The 19,311-nt window shown below is 45.3% G+C and overlaps 2 protein-coding genes across 4 annotated transcripts in view; both read left to right on the top strand.

Annotated features, from left to right (window-relative positions):
* chd6 (chromodomain helicase DNA binding protein 6) overlaps positions 1-3,061 on the top strand; it is a 33,591-nt gene extending 30,530 nt beyond the window's left edge. The window contains exon 45 of the mRNA XM_037448377.2: positions 10-3,061. Within this exon, the coding sequence (XP_037304274.2) occupies positions 10-1,065 (1,056 nt within the window). The 3' untranslated portion in view covers positions 1,066-3,061. The remainder of the gene's footprint in view (positions 1-9) is intronic.
* Positions 3,062-17,620: 14,559 nt separating this feature from the next.
* The window catches only part of ptprt (protein tyrosine phosphatase receptor type T), a 113,678-nt gene continuing 111,987 nt past the window's right edge, over positions 17,621-19,311 (top strand). For all 3 annotated transcript variants that reach the window (XM_037490877.2, XM_037490876.2, XM_037490866.2), the window contains exon 1: positions 17,621-17,909. In XM_037490877.2, the coding sequence (XP_037346774.2) occupies positions 17,834-17,909 (76 nt within the window). In that variant the 5' untranslated portion in view covers positions 17,621-17,833. The remainder of the gene's footprint in view (positions 17,910-19,311) is intronic.

Below are 19,311 nucleotides of genomic sequence, written 5' to 3'. Positions count from 1 at the left end.
CTTCCGCAGGGTTTCCTCCCTGAGGGGAAGTTCTGTCGGATCCTGACGGAACCGGTCAACAGAGACCCGGGTTCTCGGCGTCGTGGCCGTCGCCCCCGCAGCGAGATGCCCAAGCCTCTCTTGTCCGACTCCGCCCCCTCCGCTGGCCACGCCCCCCTCTTCATGAACGGAGGGTTGATCAACAGCATGGACTCCCTGGTCGCCATGCAGAACCTCCGCGGCAGCATCCAAGGGATTCCCATCGCCGGCATCATGGCGGCTGGGTTCCCTCACGGTTTCTCTAGCACCGTCCAAGGGGGCGGAGTCTCGGCGGAGGACGCCAAGAACGGGCTGAGCATGTTACCCATGATGCTGCACGGCATCCCTCACCCGCACGGTGCAGGCATCCAACAACACGCCTTGTTTAGCGTCGGGGCGATGATGGCCAACACGCCTCCTCACCCCAGCTCCTCATCCTCCTCCTCCTCCTCCTCAGCCTCAAAGGTCACCACGACAACCGCCCCGTCCACGTCCGAGGCCGCCAGCCCGTCCTCCACCACCCCGGGAGACCGGGAGGGCGCCGCCTCCTCCGCCTCTGCAGTAGGTGAGAAGGAGAAGGGAGCTGTCATCACCTCCACCAGCAGGTCCCATCTGGGCGCCGCCCACCTGGGGGCCGGCAGCCACCTGACCTTTAACCCCTTCCTGATCCCCGGCATGTCCCACGGCCTGCTGTACCCCCACATGTTCCTCCCCCATGGCGGCATCATGGCGCTGCCCGCTATGCCCCCCGGCGCCGTGGGCCCAGGGAGCCCCAAGAGGAGGAGGAAGAGAGGGCGGGAGGAGGTGGAGAGGGAAGCGGCTATGGGAAAGGTGGAGGAGAGAGAAAGTACAGTTAAGGCTCACGCCGGCCTCCACCCGTCCTCCTCCTCTCCTCCCTCCGCCCCCCCGACCTGCACCCCCGAACCGGGCCCACCTCCACCCGAAGATCCCCAGGAGCCGGACTCCTACGAGGCTCCTGAGGGAGCAGCAGAGGAGAGAGAGGAGAGACTGGAGGAGCAGAAACTGGTGGAAGGAGAGGAGGCGTAGAAGAGGCGACTCCTCCACCTCCTGCTCCAGTGTAAAGTTTGTGCCGTGTCTGTCAGTCGATGTCCATGTAAAGACTTTTATTATGACGCTGACTAAGAATAACGATGATGATTATATTCAACTTGGCTCTGTTTATATACCAAGAACACCCCCCCCCCCCCCCGCCCCCCTCCTTGTATACAAAACCAGTGTAAGAAACCATCTCCTGTGCCCCCCCTGCCCTCCTCCTGCATCCAGAGACTTTCCTGCCTCGGTAACCCATCATCTCAATCAGGCTGTTGTCATGGTAACGAGGAGCTGCAGGAAATCAGAGCAGCATTAAGGAATCACTCATCTTCATCATGTGACCCCTTGGTTAGTTTGTACTCTTTCTGGAGGTTTTTAGTGACGAGGTAGAGCCCCCCCCCCCCTTTCCCATATTGATTAGGACTTTATTCTTCTTAATGTTATGATCAATGCTGCACCTTCTCGTTGGCTGAAGCCATCGTTGACAATGATAATAATCCGGATTTGTAGCAGCAGAGAACAATCATGACGTCATCAGTTCCATCATTTCACTGGTTCTTGTCTCTGAGAAGTGTTCTGGCCTCATGGAGGAGGAGGAGGAGGAGGAGGAGGAGGGGGGGGGGGAGTAGAGGAGACAGGAAAGGGTTCTCCTCACAGATGCTCTCCACTTGGTTCCTCCGGTAAGATCTTAAAGATTCTAAAGGTTTCCGTTTTCTTTCTTCTGCTTTTTCTGTTTCTCCGCTGGTGACATCATACTTGACCGAGGGGGATTGTGGGTAATGTACATTAAAGGGATGTCAAACTGTTTCATTCACGCCCTCGGATTCACTTTAGTTTGTTTTCAGACAACGAAACATCATTTTTGCACAAAGTTTGTGTGTATAAATACGTGTGTGTGTGTGTGTGTCTATTGTGTGTGTGTGTGTGTGTGTGTGTGTGTGTGTGTGTACATCCTCTATCTTTAAATTCTAATCTTAATTCGTTGCCTTGTCACAAGTTTGTGACTCTAATTTATTACACTTTTTTCTTTTTGCCAAACATTCACCAAATATTCTTTGAGTCTGTTTTTTCTTGATGATGTAATATTCAAAGTAAAAAGCCTTATTTAGACTTTGTGTAGTCTTTGTAGTTTGTGTTTCTCCTCCAGTAGAACGACACTCGTCTCAAAGCACAAAGCAGTTTATGACCAGTGCCTCTACAAGAATAACACTACGGCTCAGTATGATGTCATCGCGTCTATGAGGTCATCACTCACTGGCTTCTGTTCCCTGTGGAGCAAGATCAGATGATCATCTGAGTCCACATGAAACCTGAATAATCTTATTTAATCTGAATATATTCGATCTTCATCTTCACTACGGAAACATTAACTTTGATTTAATATTGACTGGTTGAAGAATGGAAGCAGAACAATAAGAACATTTCTTCTAAAGCTGAGGAGCCCTTTAATAAAACGCTACCGCTCAGAGGAGTCCGTCGTTGATTCTGTGACATCACTTCCTGTTTCTACGCGCATGCCTTTCTCTAAATGTAGTGAAGCCGTCTCCGACGTCAAAAAAGGATCTTCATCCCATAATAATCTGTGACCTGGGACCAGCTGTTCCAAACAATGATTGTCACATTTAAAACATTCACAGCTTCCATAAAAAGTACAAAGAGTACGAAGGCTCATAGAGATCGACACTAGTGACCTTTGACCTCCTGTCGACCCCCGTCTGGAGGTCGTTGAGCTGGTTTCACAGAACCTGAAATAACCCTAAAAACACTGTCACTAAGGGTAATGACGAGGAGGACGTGACTCCTCCCACTTTGTGCCTGTGAAACCAGCTCCACGCAAGAGGATGATGATGATAGCGAGCCCCCCCCCCCCCCCCCCCCCTGTGTGGGTCCGTATCTTCGGGTTCTTCTCTGTAACTTTAGCTCTGTGTTCCCTTGTGAGTCTCCACATGTCGGATCTTTTATGGTTCAATAAAAGATGACTTTCAACCTCCTTTTTGCATGTCAATCATTCAGCGGCACTCTGCAATGCATGCTGGGAAATGCTGAGCAGTTCCTGTTGTAGAAATACTTGATCTGACAGCAGTAGAAGTACAACAGTCTGAGCAGTAACGTGTGCTTTAATGTACTGAATATGGCATATGTTTGTATGATTGATAGTTGAATCAGAATGAGCTCATTTTAAGGATGTTATGAACAGCAGGATTTCATTGATTTATAATGAAAGTACAACAAAAGGGTACAAGTACCAGCTCTAAAGTATAGTACTGGTATAAACAAAGAGCTCCTCATGTTAAACTCTTTATTATTACATTATAATAAGGTGGATCCTGCTGAGGTCCTCTGCTGTGATACGAATACACATCACTAGGCTTATTGATGACATCCTTACACATTCTTTAATAACAAGTGGGTTTATAATAACGCATGCAGTGGAGGTGTGTGGACGTCCAGGTGCTGTCAGATGTTCATGAAGCGCTTAACTGGATCACAGTTCACCTTCTGGACCTCTTAGGCGGACCAGAACCCATCATTTCCTGCACACGTCACACAGATCCGAGCCAGGAGGAACAAAGCAGGCCTCTGTGAGGTGAAGGACGATGGTGGATCTCCTCTCACATCACATGCATCCGTCTCTCAGGACAGCCGCCTTCAGCCTACGTGGAAATCTGTTTTTAACATTGGGTGGAGGAGCTTTAGCAGATCTGAGTCTGATTGTAGAGTTTGATTCCACTTCAGAAAGAAAAATACACACCGAAAAACCTTTGCAAAATTATGATTTTTCAATCCAGCATTCAGCTATAAAATAAAAAGTATATTGGATGTTCCTCTGTAATCTGGATAATATAAAAAGGACTAAGGACCAGGGAAATATGAGGAAATGACTCTACTTCTGTGTAGTGACCATCATGGCATGGCCACCTCTGAACCATGTGTTGGATGAAGAAGCTCTGATACTGAGACAGGCTTTCAGACGTCAGAAGGTGTTTGGGGACAGATGGACCAGCACAAAGCTCTCACCACAGAAGCTCTGTGTGGCACTGAGCTTCTTATACGACCAACCTGTAAATAAAGGCACTATTTGCCGTACTGTCAGAAGTGTGTGTTTGGCCCCTGAAGTCCTTAACTCACATCTTTATGACCTTCATGGCCTCAGAAGAATGTGTTGCTTCAAAGAGGATTTCCACACATGCTATGAATGGGTGAATGGGTTTCATGTGAACATGAAGAAGTTTCTGCAGGTGGATCAGAGTCAGTAGTTGTCCCACCTGGAATCCCTTCAATCACAGGCCTTCCTTGTGTGATAGGGTCGGCCCAAGTAGGCGTGTATTGACTGGCACCCACAGGTGCACCAGATGAGGACTAATGAGCCCATAACATCAGGTTTGATAAACCAGGAAATGACCTCGGGAATTGTTTGAGTTTCACGTCGCTGGTTGGAGTAAGACTCTAAGGGCTATTTGAAACTATACATTGGGCATTAAGAGGTAAGCGCTTATGCTCAGTTGTTTTTTTACTATTTCTGATTAGCTACGGTATGCCGTGCATGTTACGCCCTGTGTTTTGTTGTTAGCAGGCATACAGCTCACTAGTGTGTGTTTTACTTCTTATGGCCCTTGGTTTGTCTGACTGTGGCGGCGTACATGTAACGTCTTTTCACTGCAATTAACAAAGGACGACCAGGTATGCAATTCGGCTGGTTTGAAGTGCTTCACCTGGGCAAAGCGACCGTGACGTGGCCCATGTTATCAGTTATGTAATGTAATCATACTGCCCTATTTTAATTAGTTAATTTTTATTCTAGTTATTCTCAAATTTTGTGAGTAGTAGAGGAATGATGTACCGGGAAAATGTGCAATAAACGATCGTCATTCGTAGCAGGACCACTGTTTTCCTCGATTCATTCTTTTTCTTTCTCTTCTCTTTGGCATACTAAGGCAGTTAAAGCCATGTGTCTTGTGCTGTTTGTTGATGTCTGTTCTCCTTGTGGGCCCCCCCCCCCACTTTGGGCCTAACCCAGGTATAGCTCTACTGTGAGGTTATAGCGGGCATTTTTCTGCCCTTGCAACGCTTACAGTGTCAACACTCTTAATGATTGAGTTTTGATATAATTAGTTTCTTTTGTGATTTTGCTTGATGTCAACGTGTGACCTAACTTGGGTGTTTTAAAGTTTGCAGTGTTCACTAGCGTGGGCATGAGTATATTAGAAATCACGCATAGCTGATTTGTCCGATGTAAGTTTAGCAGTACGATGAATTACTTGGGTGGGTTCTTTGTGCCTGTGTTTTGTCATGAATAGTAAATCCATTGATCGATGCTTTGTTACCCGGCCAAGTACAAGCAAAGACACTCAAACTATTGACTGTCTGTAACTGCTTCTGGTTTTATCCCTTTATTTGGGTAACCTGCACTATGGAACTACATGGTGGCTAGTCCAAAGTTGAACTTTGTCACACTTGGTTTATGTCAAGGGCCAATTCCTCAGCTGGGATGAAGTCTGGTGCTGGTGCCCCCCCAGTTCCAGACAAATGAGCATTCTTCTTAACTGCTAAAACATTTATTTTGTATAGCACAACATTGATGATTACAAATTGATCTTTACAGTCCGTACACATGCAACATCCTCTGTTAAGGCACTTAGCAGCCTGCAAAATGGTTTTATATTTTATCTTGACTTGTGGCCAGGATCTTTGTTGTCCAGTCATGTTTGTTCTGTATGAACATTAATTGTAGAAAGATATTTAAAATTAGACACAACATAGAGATTTGTGTATATGGTTGTAAAACTTCCTCGCATTGTGGATAAGGGTTTAAAATTAGGTGCTGTCTTTTGGGTAAATTTCCAGAGGAGGTTTAATTCCCTTTGCTCAGATATATATATATATGTATGTAACATAATATATGTACAACTTTCCTAGTAAGTAGATATTTTTAAATCCTTGCGCATTCAGTTGGTTTGCGATTGTCTGCCAGGCTTTTTCTTTCTGTTCAATTACAGCTGCCGTATTCCCCTTTTTTCCATATTTAAACTCCACTTATATTCTCCATTTCTGCATCAGTAAATCTGTGATCGATATCGTGGTCTACTTAAGAAAGCCGTGGACGTGCACTTGTCCCAGATGTGTGCATCTGGATCGACTTGGCGCCTCCTTCTCGGAGGTGCAACTGATGAGCAGGTCACACTAAGTCAAGCGGCGCTTCATCACTTAGCCCGATTTCTTTATTCTACCTTTGTGCCCCCCAGGTGTGAAAGAGGAAGTAAACATGAACATGTGGTATGTCTGCATCATGATTGTTTACTTATTTACCGTCACTCTGCAGAGCCCCATCCGGTCACCATGAAGCTGTCCAGCAGAGGGCGCCGCTGGCCACCATTTAGCAGCAGCACTTCCTGCTGGAGACACAGCGATTATTAAAGGTTCATTAAGCCTGAGGGGATGACTAGGTTTATTTTTAAAGTGCTCAAAGACAAATTAGTTTGTCTGTTATTACAAACATAAAAGTCACATGTCCTTATACCCTAAGGACATGTGATCATCTTTATGGATATACATATTTATATACAGACACCATCTCAGGGATGAACATTCTACTTCTAGGAGGCGGTGTAGCTCAGTGCTTTTTCAGAACCTTTGTAATGGATTTCAGTGTTTAAGATGTACAGGGCATCATCATCATCATCATCATCAGCTGAGGAGACACGCCTGAGTTCACCTGATGAAGAGCTTCATCACTGCGCTAAATGTATCCCTGCTCTAGTAATTCCTTTATCTCACAATGATTTCAGCTTTAAATGAATGAAGAAAGAACAAGCAGTGTCACATCTTCACAATAAAAACATGTCTCACACCCGATAAACAGCCCAATGGGGTTGTTTCATGGTTTCATAGAAAGACAAAGAGACAAATGAGCAGAAGATGGAGTCACAGCAGAGACGAGGACAGAAAGACAAAATATTCCACAAGGGGAGGGAATGTGTTTCTGCACCAAGACCCTCACCAGGGACCTGGTCCAGAGCTTTAGAGAGTGGAACATCTATCACTCCCTTTGTGAAAATAACACAGAACAGAACAATGGAACTCTTTGGTGGAGAAAATTATGACGATGGTCCATAATGAAAAAACTTCTATTTATACACCATCTATACATCTATACTCCAGCTATACACCATCTATACTCCAGCTATACACCATCTATACTCCATCTATACTCCAGCTATACTCCATCTATACCATGTCTACATTTGTATCTATATGTATATGTGAGAGAAATGCAGGTAAAATGTAGTATTGTTGTTTTTTAGTTTTTACACTGGTTAGCTTTCAGCTGCAGAAACAAAGGTTCAGGCGTGAGGGGATGACATGTGTCAGCAGTAGAAGCGGAACGATCCTCCTGCTTTTATTTGGCTTGATAACAAGGTTTTTAGTCCTCACTTCTGACAGGACCAGTTGGCAGTTGCTTGTTTTTTACTTGTCAGGCTGCTAGTTGCTGGAGTAGGTGTGCGAGAGCTTTTGTTCCACAGGACTACGCCAAGAAAAGTGGTTTGGAAAGCCAGACATCCCAGCACCTGCTGAAGTAATTGCTATTAATCAAAAACCTCATCAACCCCATGCAGATCTGATATGGTAATTCTGTGTTATATGCCAATTTAAATCATAATGATGTACATTAACCAGGAACCTCAGAGCAAGAAGAAAGGGCAGAGTCTAAAAACTCAGAGTGAGGCGCTACACTGAAGGTCGGCCTGTGGAGCCGGACACTGCCGGCCTCGGGGGCCGGTCTGTGGAGCCTCAGGACTCCCGGTGAGATGGAAGCTGAGTGGCCTCAGCTTCACGGCTCAGCCAGGCGCTGTGTGGAAACCAATTAAAAGTTGAGTTAATTAACTACTTGAGTAAGTAGAGCAGGCTGAATGGAGCCAAATCAATTAGCTATTGGCAGGAGAGACGGAGCTGGGGGGCACTGGGAGAGGGGGTCCGTACCATCCACAGCCAAAACCCACTGAACGACTACACATGCCTCTTGAAAGGCAGGAATGAATTCTGAGTGTAGAAGAAGATCCAGAAAGACTTTGATGGACTCGATCAACATGTAAACTCTACATGGACAAAACAGTGAAGAATCATGATGCATTCTGGGACACCAGTCTGAATCCCTCCACGTCTTCTGGAGAAAGGGTCCACGCGTGGAGCCCCCCAAAAAACTAAACAAAAAGATATATATATATATATATATATATATATATATATATAAAAAAAGAGAGAGAGAATGGTAGAGAGAGATCTAGATAAATAAGATAGTTAAACATTTTTTTGAACCCCACATACGTCTCCTGTCAATCAGCGTGTAGCCCTCTGAGGTTCTGTTTCATTGACATCGTTGAGTGTTAGTGGCCTTTGTGAATTACCCACAAGTCCTTGCAACGTGAAAAACAGGATAACCAGTGAAAGCATGGAGATGGATTCACCCCCTTCTCTGTAGAAAGATCTGGTGCAACCAATTCGACCAAAGTCACGTTTGCAAATCACTTAATTAGTAGGGCTGTCAACTTGAACGCATTAATGTATGCGATTATATTTTAACGTAGTTAGTGTACGTTTGTTTCCTTCCGGCCGCTACCTGCAGTCAGTTACTTGAAGATGGAGAGAGAGCGACGTCACCGGGCCTCTAACCCCGTCAAAGACGTATCTGCTGTAAGCCGTTTCCCGCCTCACCTGTAGGGGGCACACTTTGCACACACAAATAAAAAGAACAAAAATGAGTTATTTAATTACATGGACATAAACATATCGTTAAGTTATTGAAAAAAAGCACTAGCTGTGTTGGTCAAGTAATCCCATTGTTCCTTCTCATTCACGATTTGCCATGAAACCTGCTCTTGAAACCACACAATAAGGCCAGTGGACTAAAAAAAAGGGCCCACTTTTTCAATTAGAAGCCCTCTTAATTAAATTTCTGTAATTCAGGAGAAAAAAAAAATTAATTGAAAACTAAAACTGAGAGTTTTCTTTTACAAACGCAAATCAGGGGATTAAAAAGTGGGCTTCTTTGTCCTTCTGAGTTAATGAAGATCTCTAGCACCACAGAAGAAGTCCCGAGGAGGAGGAGGAGGAGGAGGGAGAGTTCCCCTCCCCGAGGCTGCAGGGGACCAAAGAAATGATTTAATTGACAAGTTTAAGAAGATTTTGCCTGAACAATAAATTTGATTTGCGTGTTCTCCCTACTGAGAAAATGTCCTTATTGGCAGCTCGCTTGATGGGAGGTGGAGAAGAGGAGGAGGAGGAGGAGGAGGAGGTGTAGGAGGAGGACCTGTCTATCTTACCTTTCTGTTTCTCAACCTTCTGTTGCAGGTATGTCGCAATATTTTTACAAAATGTCAATAGTTGTCGTATGTGCATGATGTGTGGCACAATTCATCATAATATGTCACAATATCTCACAAAATGTCATATGTCACGATGTGTTATGTACAACATGACAAACCTTTTGCTTTCCAGTTAAACTCCTCTACAAGGTTCTTTTTTCGCAGAAACTCAGACTCACACACACACCCAAAGACTCACACACACCCCCCAAAACACACACAAACAGACCCACATACTTCTGGATTATTAAATGCTTCGATGTGAATCTGTTCAGGGGTTACATGTGTGTGCGCGTGTGTTTGTGTGTTTCTTTAAATAACTCAGAGCTGAGGTGTTGTGTGAGTGTGTGTGTGTGTGTGTGTGTGTGTGTGTGTGTGTGTGTGTGTGTGTGTGTGTGTGTGTGTGTGTGTGTGTGTGTGTGTGTGTGTGTGTGTGTGTGTGAGAGAGGTTGGGAGTGTGAAAGTCAGCTTAGCCAAACAGCCCTAAACAGGATCAACCTCTAATCCTTTATCTGTTAGCCATGGAGGTGTGTGTGTGTGTGTGTGTGTGTGTGTGTGTGTGTGTGTGTGTGTGTGTGTGTGTGTGTGTGTGTGTGTGTGTGTGTGTGTGTGTGTGTGTGTGTGTGTGTGTGTTAATGACACTGGAGACACGTCTCTTCCTCAGTTCCTCTGAGCACGGAACATCATCCTTGAATTGTGCTCCTTCATATCCGAACATGTGGATTTTTAAAGCTTGCTTAATTGTATTAATATAAAAAGATATTGATGATGCGAGTACAAAATACTTTATTATATTAATGTTCAGGCAGAAATATCAAAGCGTTTCATTTTCATATGTGTAACTTTCTTTGCTTAAGAAAGCAGAAATATCTATTTTACATTCCGTCAGGGTGTCCATGAACTACACACACACACACACTCACACGCACGCACGCACGCACGCACGCACACACACACACTTGACTGGTGAGGGGTTAAACAGTCTGAAGTGTGTGTGTGACTAAGAGATTACTTTTAGTGGTTTTCCAGAGGAAGGACTCTCAGTCTGTCTCTGTCTCCCCCCCCCCCGCTCTCTGTCTCCCATATAGTATAGTATTCGTCTCCATCCTCCTCCTCTTCCTCCTCTATGATTTCATCCCAACATCTTCTCTTCTTCACCTCTATTTCGTTTGCTATCCTACTCAACCCCTTCTCTTTCCTTCCTTCCCTTCTCCTTCCTTCTCGTCTCTTTCCTTCCTTCCTTCCTTCCTTCCTTCCTTTTCCTCTCATGCCGGTATGTGACCTTAAAGAAGTCATAACCATAAATGCTTCTTGTTGATGATGCTCCACAAAGCCCAGTTAGTTTCCTGTCTCCTCTGCACGCTCTGAAGCTTCTGTTAAGTGTTGGAATGCGTCCCTTGTGGCTAACAGGTTTAGACACCTTCTCATCCGCTCTGGCTTAACTTGTGACACACTCTCCTCTCTGTGTAAGGGTCCCCCCCCCCCCCCATGACAAATACAGGCCTCCTTCTTGAAGAGAAGCATGGGATGAGAAGTCAAAGGTCACCAGTGTGTAGCAGCTATGAAGCAGTCTGGTCAGACTGGTCAAACTGGTCAGACGGAGGAATCCAAGTTCTTTCAGCTCCCTAAAGTTAGACGGACTGGAATCAGCCCCCCCCACCCCCCCCTGTTGGATTAACAAGATCCTTGTCAGTGAATCCTTCAGTAAACAGGATCAACACTTGTATGTTAGGAACACAGCATCAGATAAACCAACTCAGCGTGAGAAGGAACCACGAAGAACCGAGTGAGAAACATGGGGAGGACATCTGTCAGCGACATCAGATGGTCCGTCCCACAATGCAATGGGTCACGCCTGCACACTACTTGTGCTCGTTGTGTTTTTAGTGGCACGTGAGATGTGCAACGTCATCGCATCGCGTGAAGTTACAGTACATAGTAATAATAAAAGTACAATAAATCAAGAGGAATAAATAAATAAAGTATCCCAGATGCATCTGAGTGATGCTTTTAAATATGAACTGGGAAGTATCCCCCCCCCCCCCTTCCTTGTGAGATACTCAGTCAGGATTGAGATGCCAGGTGTCCCTCACAACTCCAGCTTAGACCAGAGAGAAGAGCGAGGTGGAAGGGATCCAGCAACGGATAAGACATGAAGTCAAGACAAGTAGAGGCCTCAGGGAGCTAATGAGATTGACCTCACGTGGACTAGGTGGTTCACCAACTAAGGCCCATCAGACCTGGTCTGCTTCAGGTCTGCTTCAGTCGGGCTGGATCACGTTGCTGGTTTCTTTCTCCCGTAGGGATGAAAGCATTGAGATTAAAGTCTGCTCCTCTCAGCTTTAATCACGTCAGACTCAGGTCAGAATGCTCCTGTATTAATAATCCATGGTCATGGACATGGAAGAGTCTTCTATGTGACCCGTTAAAGGTTTAAAATCTCCTTAATATTCTGTTCCTCTCCAGGTGATGGAGCAGAGCTGACTTTTAAAATAACTCAAAATGAAGAGGAGAGGTGTTCAAATGCACCACACACATCTGTTCACATCTGCATGGCTCCACAGCTCACTAATGATGTTTTTAAGGCAATTTATTTGATATTTAAAACGCTGTAATTTCATTCGTATTCACATCTTTTTTGTTTGTTTTTTCATATTTATGAAAAATGAAAAATAAGCAAATTACAGAAGCAGCAAAAGACTCAACAACACGTTAAACTGTGTGACCTTAACATGCGAGTCTTCAAGGAGGGACGAGCAGCCACCGTGGGACCAGCATCTGGCCTCAGGGTCTGATCTGGATCCACCCTCAGACCAGAAGGTTGCTCTGGTTCCGAGGGTCTCATCCAAGAACCACATGTTTTTGGATGCTTTGATTTTATTAGGATTTTAAGTGCAGATGTTCGTGCTTTAATGTAGTTTTAGAGAAACACGTCTTCTCTTGTCCTCCTGTGGTCCACGTTGTGCTTTATGAGGCCGTGTGTCCATCTCTCAACTGAACCATTTATCACATAAGAACGTTCCACACTCGCAACTGGTCAGTTTAAACTGGGGAGGCTGGTTTTGGTACCACACATACAGGTGGAACAGTTGTGTTACTGATTTAAAGTCTGGGATTTTCTGCTCATTATCTCAGAGGAAAACAACCGAAACAAGCTCAGCGTGGAGGAGGAGCTTCTCCGTGACCTTCTGAACCCTCAGCTGGAGGAGGAGGAGTAGGTGGACGAGGTAGAAGGATGTCATTATATAAACACTGTGAGACTGGCACACACACACACACACACACACACACACACACTCGCACAGCGTCTCCATTGACTTCCATTCCTAATAACATCATTGTGTGTGTCACGCTGTGGCAGACTCACTTTGGCCTCATCCCATTTCCATCTCACTAAATTCAAATAGAGCCCTGCAGCTCAGCGTCATGTTGTCATGAATATTTATTTATATACACACACACACACACAGTCAGGCATGCAATATACACAAAATGCAACACAACGCACACCTCAGGTGGTCCGGCTCGTAAACCTGATGTTGGTTCTGATTGGTAGAGACCCCCGATGTGTTTCTGATACGCTCAGTGTGTGTGTGTGTGTGTGTGTGTGTGTGTGTGTGTCTCTGGACCTTTTAACTCTCGTCTCCATAGCTCACTAATGAATTGTTTTCACTACAGCAGAAGTCGAGGTGTAAATAGCACACAAAGACATCATTTGTTATAGAAAATAGGAGAATAAACTATGAGAGTGGAAGCGCTCTTCTATGAGCATCATTGATTTGTACTGAAGAAGTGATGATGCAGAGGTGAGGAGGATATCACACCCTCATGTTAATGAGACATTGATTTTATCATCAATAAATAATGTAAATATGCATTAGCTGTCAGCTGAGAAATACATAATGGAGTGAGGAGAAGGCCAAGGTGCTCTCTGGTTTCTGCTCAGATCAAACAAGAGTTTCAAAGAATACAAAATACTTGTATATTCATAGCTAATGCAACATAAATACAGAATTGCAAGGTGCTTGCTGTGCATGTGATGGAAATGTGTCTAATGATTCATATTCAGAGTGTGGAGGACACATTTCATGTTTCACTGACGATGCATCGTGTTGTTCCAGATGTTTCTCAGCTTCTGCAGATAATGTTCATCTGCTGCTCATTTGTTACGTCACACACGTGTCGTTAGCGGCGCTGTGATGCACATATGATTTTATTGATCACTGATTTAATTGATGTTGATATAAATGAAGATTCAAACCAAACTCAAATGCCTGACAATGAATTGGCATCTCTAATAAATCTCTAATACATTGATCTGCAGAGGTCTGATTGGATGTGCCGTCACCTCCTGCCTTCCTGTTGGAATTGAGCCATGCAAATGTCTGCTTGGTTTGTCTTTCCTGTGTAACTAAGGTGAAAGAAGCTTTAATCCACCGGTGACCCACAGTGGGCGTCTTGTGAAGATGTGTGTGTACATACAGTACACAGTGGTGGCTTAGTGGGGCCAGAAAACATCCCATTATGATTCAATGCAAAACACCATTATTACTTTGCAGTTAAATACATTTATTCCAGTTTAACATAATAAGACATCTTATTCAAACAATTCAGTATATTAATGAATATATATATACAAATATATATATATGAAACAATATTCAGAATATGGTATAACTACCATATTATAAATCTCCAATATAAATCATATAATAAATTATTATTCTTATATCAAAAGATAAATATATTACAATATAAATACATTTATTTATAACACGGGTAGATGAAATCCAGCATTCTGATTGGTTGAGAGTGAATCACAGGGTGCATTATTGAGCGATAATGTTCACTTTGACCCATTGTTCTACATCACTGCTCTCAAAGTAACACGTTGACCTTTTAGCTTTCAGCTCGAATCCCTCAAATGATCCTTTTGAGGCAACGTGAGCTTTTACAGGCGGACGTTAAGGTGGAGTCATGATGTGAATGAATGAGAGGGTGAGGGACACGATGCTGTTTACATGAACGTAGGGGACTATTTGTCTCTAGACTTGTGATGCACAACGTTTGGTGGCTACAACTATTTTGTGGTGAAAGGCATCTATTTTCTTACTATTCATAATGTCTCTGATGACGTGATATAAAAGCAACAAGGTACTTGAAGCTGTACTTTCATTATTGGACGATAAAGTACAGCCTCTCGTACCTTATTGCTTTAATGAAATCTATTATATATAAATATATATAAAAATCTACTATATGTATGTAACATTCTGTATATTGAGATGCACCTATGACCCTGGTTTGTTGTCAGTGTGTTGAGGAAAGATCAACTCAAAAGCCCCACAAAACTTCACACAATGAATTATTTTGGATAAAATGTCCCTGTTTTCATCCACGTGTGTGTCCTCATGTCCTCATGTCCTCAGTCCTGTGTGCGTCGCAGCTGGGTAGCCATGTTAACTTCAACACGTGATAGAAGTCTCTACAGAAGCCTCATGTGTGCGGCTTCCCTGCTGGTCCGTGGTCTGACGGTCGGGCTGATTTGAACTGTTTCACCTTGAGTTTCTGCCAGAGTTCTCTCGTACCGAGCTCGGGTCGGGTCTTCTTGGAAGGACACTGCCGCTGGTCGCTCTTGTTGTTAAATCGGAGACTCACCCTGACGAGGGCGGCGAAGGCCAAGCCCAAAACGGAATGTATCTGAAATGATATGTCCCTCATTAACTTCATCAGTGACTTCCTTAACTTCAACTGCTTCTTTGACCCGCCTCTTTGGGACCCGGCCCGAGCCCAGCTGAGACAAGCGGAGAGGACGCGAAGGAAAAGCAGATATTTTGCGCAGATATCTTAATTTACAAACATTATCGGGTATATAATTTGCTTATTTTTCAATAACGTTTCAAAAACACAAATACACAAAAATGTACTATTTATATATATATACACATGCCATTATTGTGGTTGGGAAGGAACAAGGAGGCTAATTAATGAACTAAAGAATGAACATTGTAAATCCAGAATGGAGGTGGCGGATGGTGGAAAAGAACCTCAAGCAGGAATTATACGAAAGCTGCTGCTGGCACGGCTTTCTATGCCGACCAAGGTAAGTATAAGTCCCTTATGCATTAGCATTGTTCTTTTTGTGTTTGGTTGGTTGAGCTTTCTCATACATCATTCATTTCTTGTTTTCTTGCTGTCTTTCCACACAAGATTGAAGATCAAACTTAAATTCAGACACTTGTACGTAGAGGGCTTTCTATAATCTGACACATTTCTATAAACCAGCCTTTATAAGTAACTCACTTTCTGCAAGTGTACTTTCACAGCATAGTTTTGATGTGCACCATTATTTGACATAGTTTCCACCTTCCCTCATATGATTCTCCTGTAACGGCTACATTGCTTAACATCATTGATAGTTATTTAATGAGAAATGTCATTGTACTTTTAGAAGGACTTGTATGATGAAGAATCATTCTGAGACAGAGTTGACATCCTCCTCTTGTTGAGGAAGAAGGTGCTGTTCATCCTTCCTACATCTCTGTCCAGTCTCGTTGGAGATCATCATTGAAGGGGAAGTTGTGATGGACAATGTTCAAGACCTGCCAGAAGCTAGGTGCCTTCTTTGGACTGCATCTGAACTACCCCAAGTCTAGCTCATTTTACTTCTCACTTTGGGCTAAAGTGTCACGGTTTGGGTCCTCTTCCTGTCTTATTTTGTAGTTTTCTTGTCTCTCGTGTCTCTGGGTAACTTCACTTCCTGTCCTGTCATGTGATTGCTTCCACCTGTGTCCAATCACCTGCACCTCCCTTGTGTATTTACGCCCCGTGTGCCTGTGGTCCCTGTCAGACTTACGTTGGAGCACGCGTCTGTTGGTGAGTACTAATAAAGAACACTTATTTGTAAGAACCCCGCGCCTGAGTGCTTAAACTGTGTCGGCCTGCACCAGCGCCCTTTGCCTCGTGACAGGTTTTTTGTCAAGGTTTAGTCTGAAGAGGTGTGTCTTTAGTGTGAAGATGTGAAGGCTCTCTGTGGTCCTGATGTCATCACAGAGCTCCTTCCACCATCTAGGAGCAGGACAGCAAAGAGTGGAGATCTAGTCCAGTGTTTTGCTCTCAGTGAGGAACAAGCAGCTTGATGTTGGGATGGAGGGTTTCACCAGGTCCTGGATGGAGACTGGACCCCATCCATTCACAGCACAGTCTATGAGTACCAATATTCTGAAGTGGATGCAGATAGCCGCTGGTAACCAGTGAAAAGAGCGAAGGAGTGGAGGAGAATTTAAGAAGGTTGAAGACCAGTTGAGCTGCTGCATTCTGGATGAGCTGCAGAGGTGGGATGGAGCAGGGAGACCTGACTATTCTGTATAATGGTCAAAAGGGTGCTTTATGAAATGCGGCAGTCCTTCTCTCAACGGGTTTTATTGTTTGTTAAATCTTTTTCTGTTACAATGCAATGTTTTGAAGAAAAAAACACATTGGAACATTAAAATATATTTTTGAATTTTTTTCCTTCCATCCTATTTACTTTAAACAATGCAATAACTCACAAAATTGTATAATGAATTGTATTAAAAGTAGTGCTGGGAAAAGATGAAAAAATGTAGCTTTTACGTCTGCAAAGACTGGATTTCCTTTGAATCTCAGTCAAAGAAAAAAACCCTTTCAGTGCTGCAGGCTGAGCAGGTGTGTGAATGCTCTGCATGCGGAGGGGTCAGGCACTAGGACCCGGGGTGAACTTATAAGGCCTTCCTGAGTAAAGCCTGCGTACAGCAGCAACGCTTCGTGGTCCTACCAAATAAAAGCTGACTGTTGAGTTGAGTTTAGAGAGTAGGTTCAGCTGCTGAATGAATGTCTCCTCAATGTGTCCCAACGGTGTCCCCACTCTTTCCTCAATGTGTCCCCGCTATGCCCCTGCTCTGTCTCCAGTGTGTCCTTTACTGCGTCTTCACTATCCTAATCATCTCCCCAATGTGTCCTCACCATCGTATCACTAAATGGGACTATTTTTCGTGTATGAGGACTATGGCCCCCTCACTCATTAGGTCTCCTCGGTCTGATCTAAATCTTGCCGCTACACTGGATCTTGTTGTGAAAGTCCAGACCGGAAGTAGCAGGCGGCTGCCCGGCCCGGGAGGTGCGCCCTGCTCTCCGTTCCTCTCCAACTTACTGTCAGTCTGTCAGAGACCATCTGAGCGCGCGCACACATACTGCACCTCTCTCTTACGCACGCTGACGCGCACACACGCATGCACGCACAGAGTCTCCGTCCGACCCGGGATAAGAACACAGGACAGACACAGGTCCCATCAATTGGGGTCCAACTTGTGTCCCTCCGTCTCTGGATGCGCGGATTGTGTCCCTCCTTCCCCGAGTGAGAAGACCAACCCGAGACCGGAACTATGGACCCCCGAAGTCACTCTGCAGTTCTCCTCCACTTTGTTCTTCTCGGATCCGCCGCGTCGCAGCTCTTCCCAGGTAACAAGTGATGCCACTCAGGTGCGAGTCCGGGATAGAGAGCCGCACGCTGGGTCTTGTTCAGGTTCCGTGTTTGGGTTCGCCGGTGCGATGGACTGGGGGAGACTCGGCGGGTGGGGGGTCATTTTCACGGAGGAAACCTTTGGCTTAATGTCTGGAAGCGCGCTCCATCTGCTTTATTTCATCTAATCTGTATAAAACGGTTATAATACAATGATTCTGATCAATATTTGTATTACTAGTTCCGTTATTCTTAGTTTGTATTATTATTCTAATTTATTGTAATAACAATGCATTATTATGATAATTCTAATTAATAAATATTCTAATGAAAACAATACTCACATTCATCGCCATGCTGTGTACTGTGACATCATGGAGAACTATAGAGCAACTTCCTTCACACAGAGATTATTGATGCAAATCTGTTTATTTCACACGTTGCTATTAAGACATTTAATAAAAGCATCTTTGATCACGTGGTGCATCACATCATAAACACGACGGCCCCAACAAAGTCTTACAGTTGAATTACTCTTTTAATAAAAGTTGATTTAAATCAACAACGTCCGATGCAGCAGGTGCCCGCTCTGTGTCCCCTCCTCCCCGCTCTGTGTCCCCTCCTCTCCCCGCTCTGTGTCCCCTCCTCTCCCCGCTCTGTGTCCCCTCCTCTCCCCGCTCTGTGTCCCCTCCTCCCCGCTCTGTGTCCCCTCCTCTCCCCGCTCTGTGTCCCCTCCTCCCCGCTCTGTGTCCCCTCCTCTCCCCGCTCTGTGTCCCCTCCTCCCCGCTCTGTGTCCACTCCTCTCCCCGCTCTGTGTCCCCTCCTCCCCGCTCTGTGTCCACTCCTCTCCCCGCTCTGTGTCCCCTCCTCTCCCCGCTCCGTGTCCCCTCCTCTCCCCGCTCCGTGTCCCCTCCTCTCCCCGCTCTGTGTCCCCTCCTCTCCCCGCTCCGTGTCCACTCCTCTCCCGGTTCTGTGTCCCCTCCTCTCCCCGCTCCGTGTCCACTCCTCTCCCGGTTCTGTGTCCCCTCCTCTCCCGGCTCTGTGTCCCCTCCTCCCCGCTCTGTGTCCCCTCCTCTCCCCGCTCTGTGTCCCCTCCTCTCCCGGTTCTGTGTCCCCTCCTCTCCCGGCTCTGTGTCCCCTCCTCCCCGCTCTGTGTCCCCTCCTCTCCCCGCTCTGTGTCCCCTCCTCTCCCGGTTCTGTGTCCACTCCTCTCCCGGTCCCGTCCGCTTGGTATTCATAACCTGTAAAGCAGAAACAGGCTACTGGAAGGCTGAGAGCTGCGAGTCTTTTCTCTGCCTCTCTAGTTCCGTCTCCGTGTCTCTCTACCTCCCCACTCGCCGTGCGTAATGGCGCAGTGGAAAACCTACTTTATTCTGTAGAATAGAAGGTATTTGGCCGGAG

Source organism: Pungitius pungitius, chromosome 8, assembly GCF_949316345.1.
Source record: "Pungitius pungitius chromosome 8, fPunPun2.1, whole genome shotgun sequence".
NCBI lineage: Eukaryota > Metazoa > Chordata > Actinopteri > Perciformes > Gasterosteidae > Pungitius > Pungitius pungitius.
Note: the sequence above shows the minus strand (reverse complement) of the source record. Positions and strands in the feature narration are given on the sequence as shown.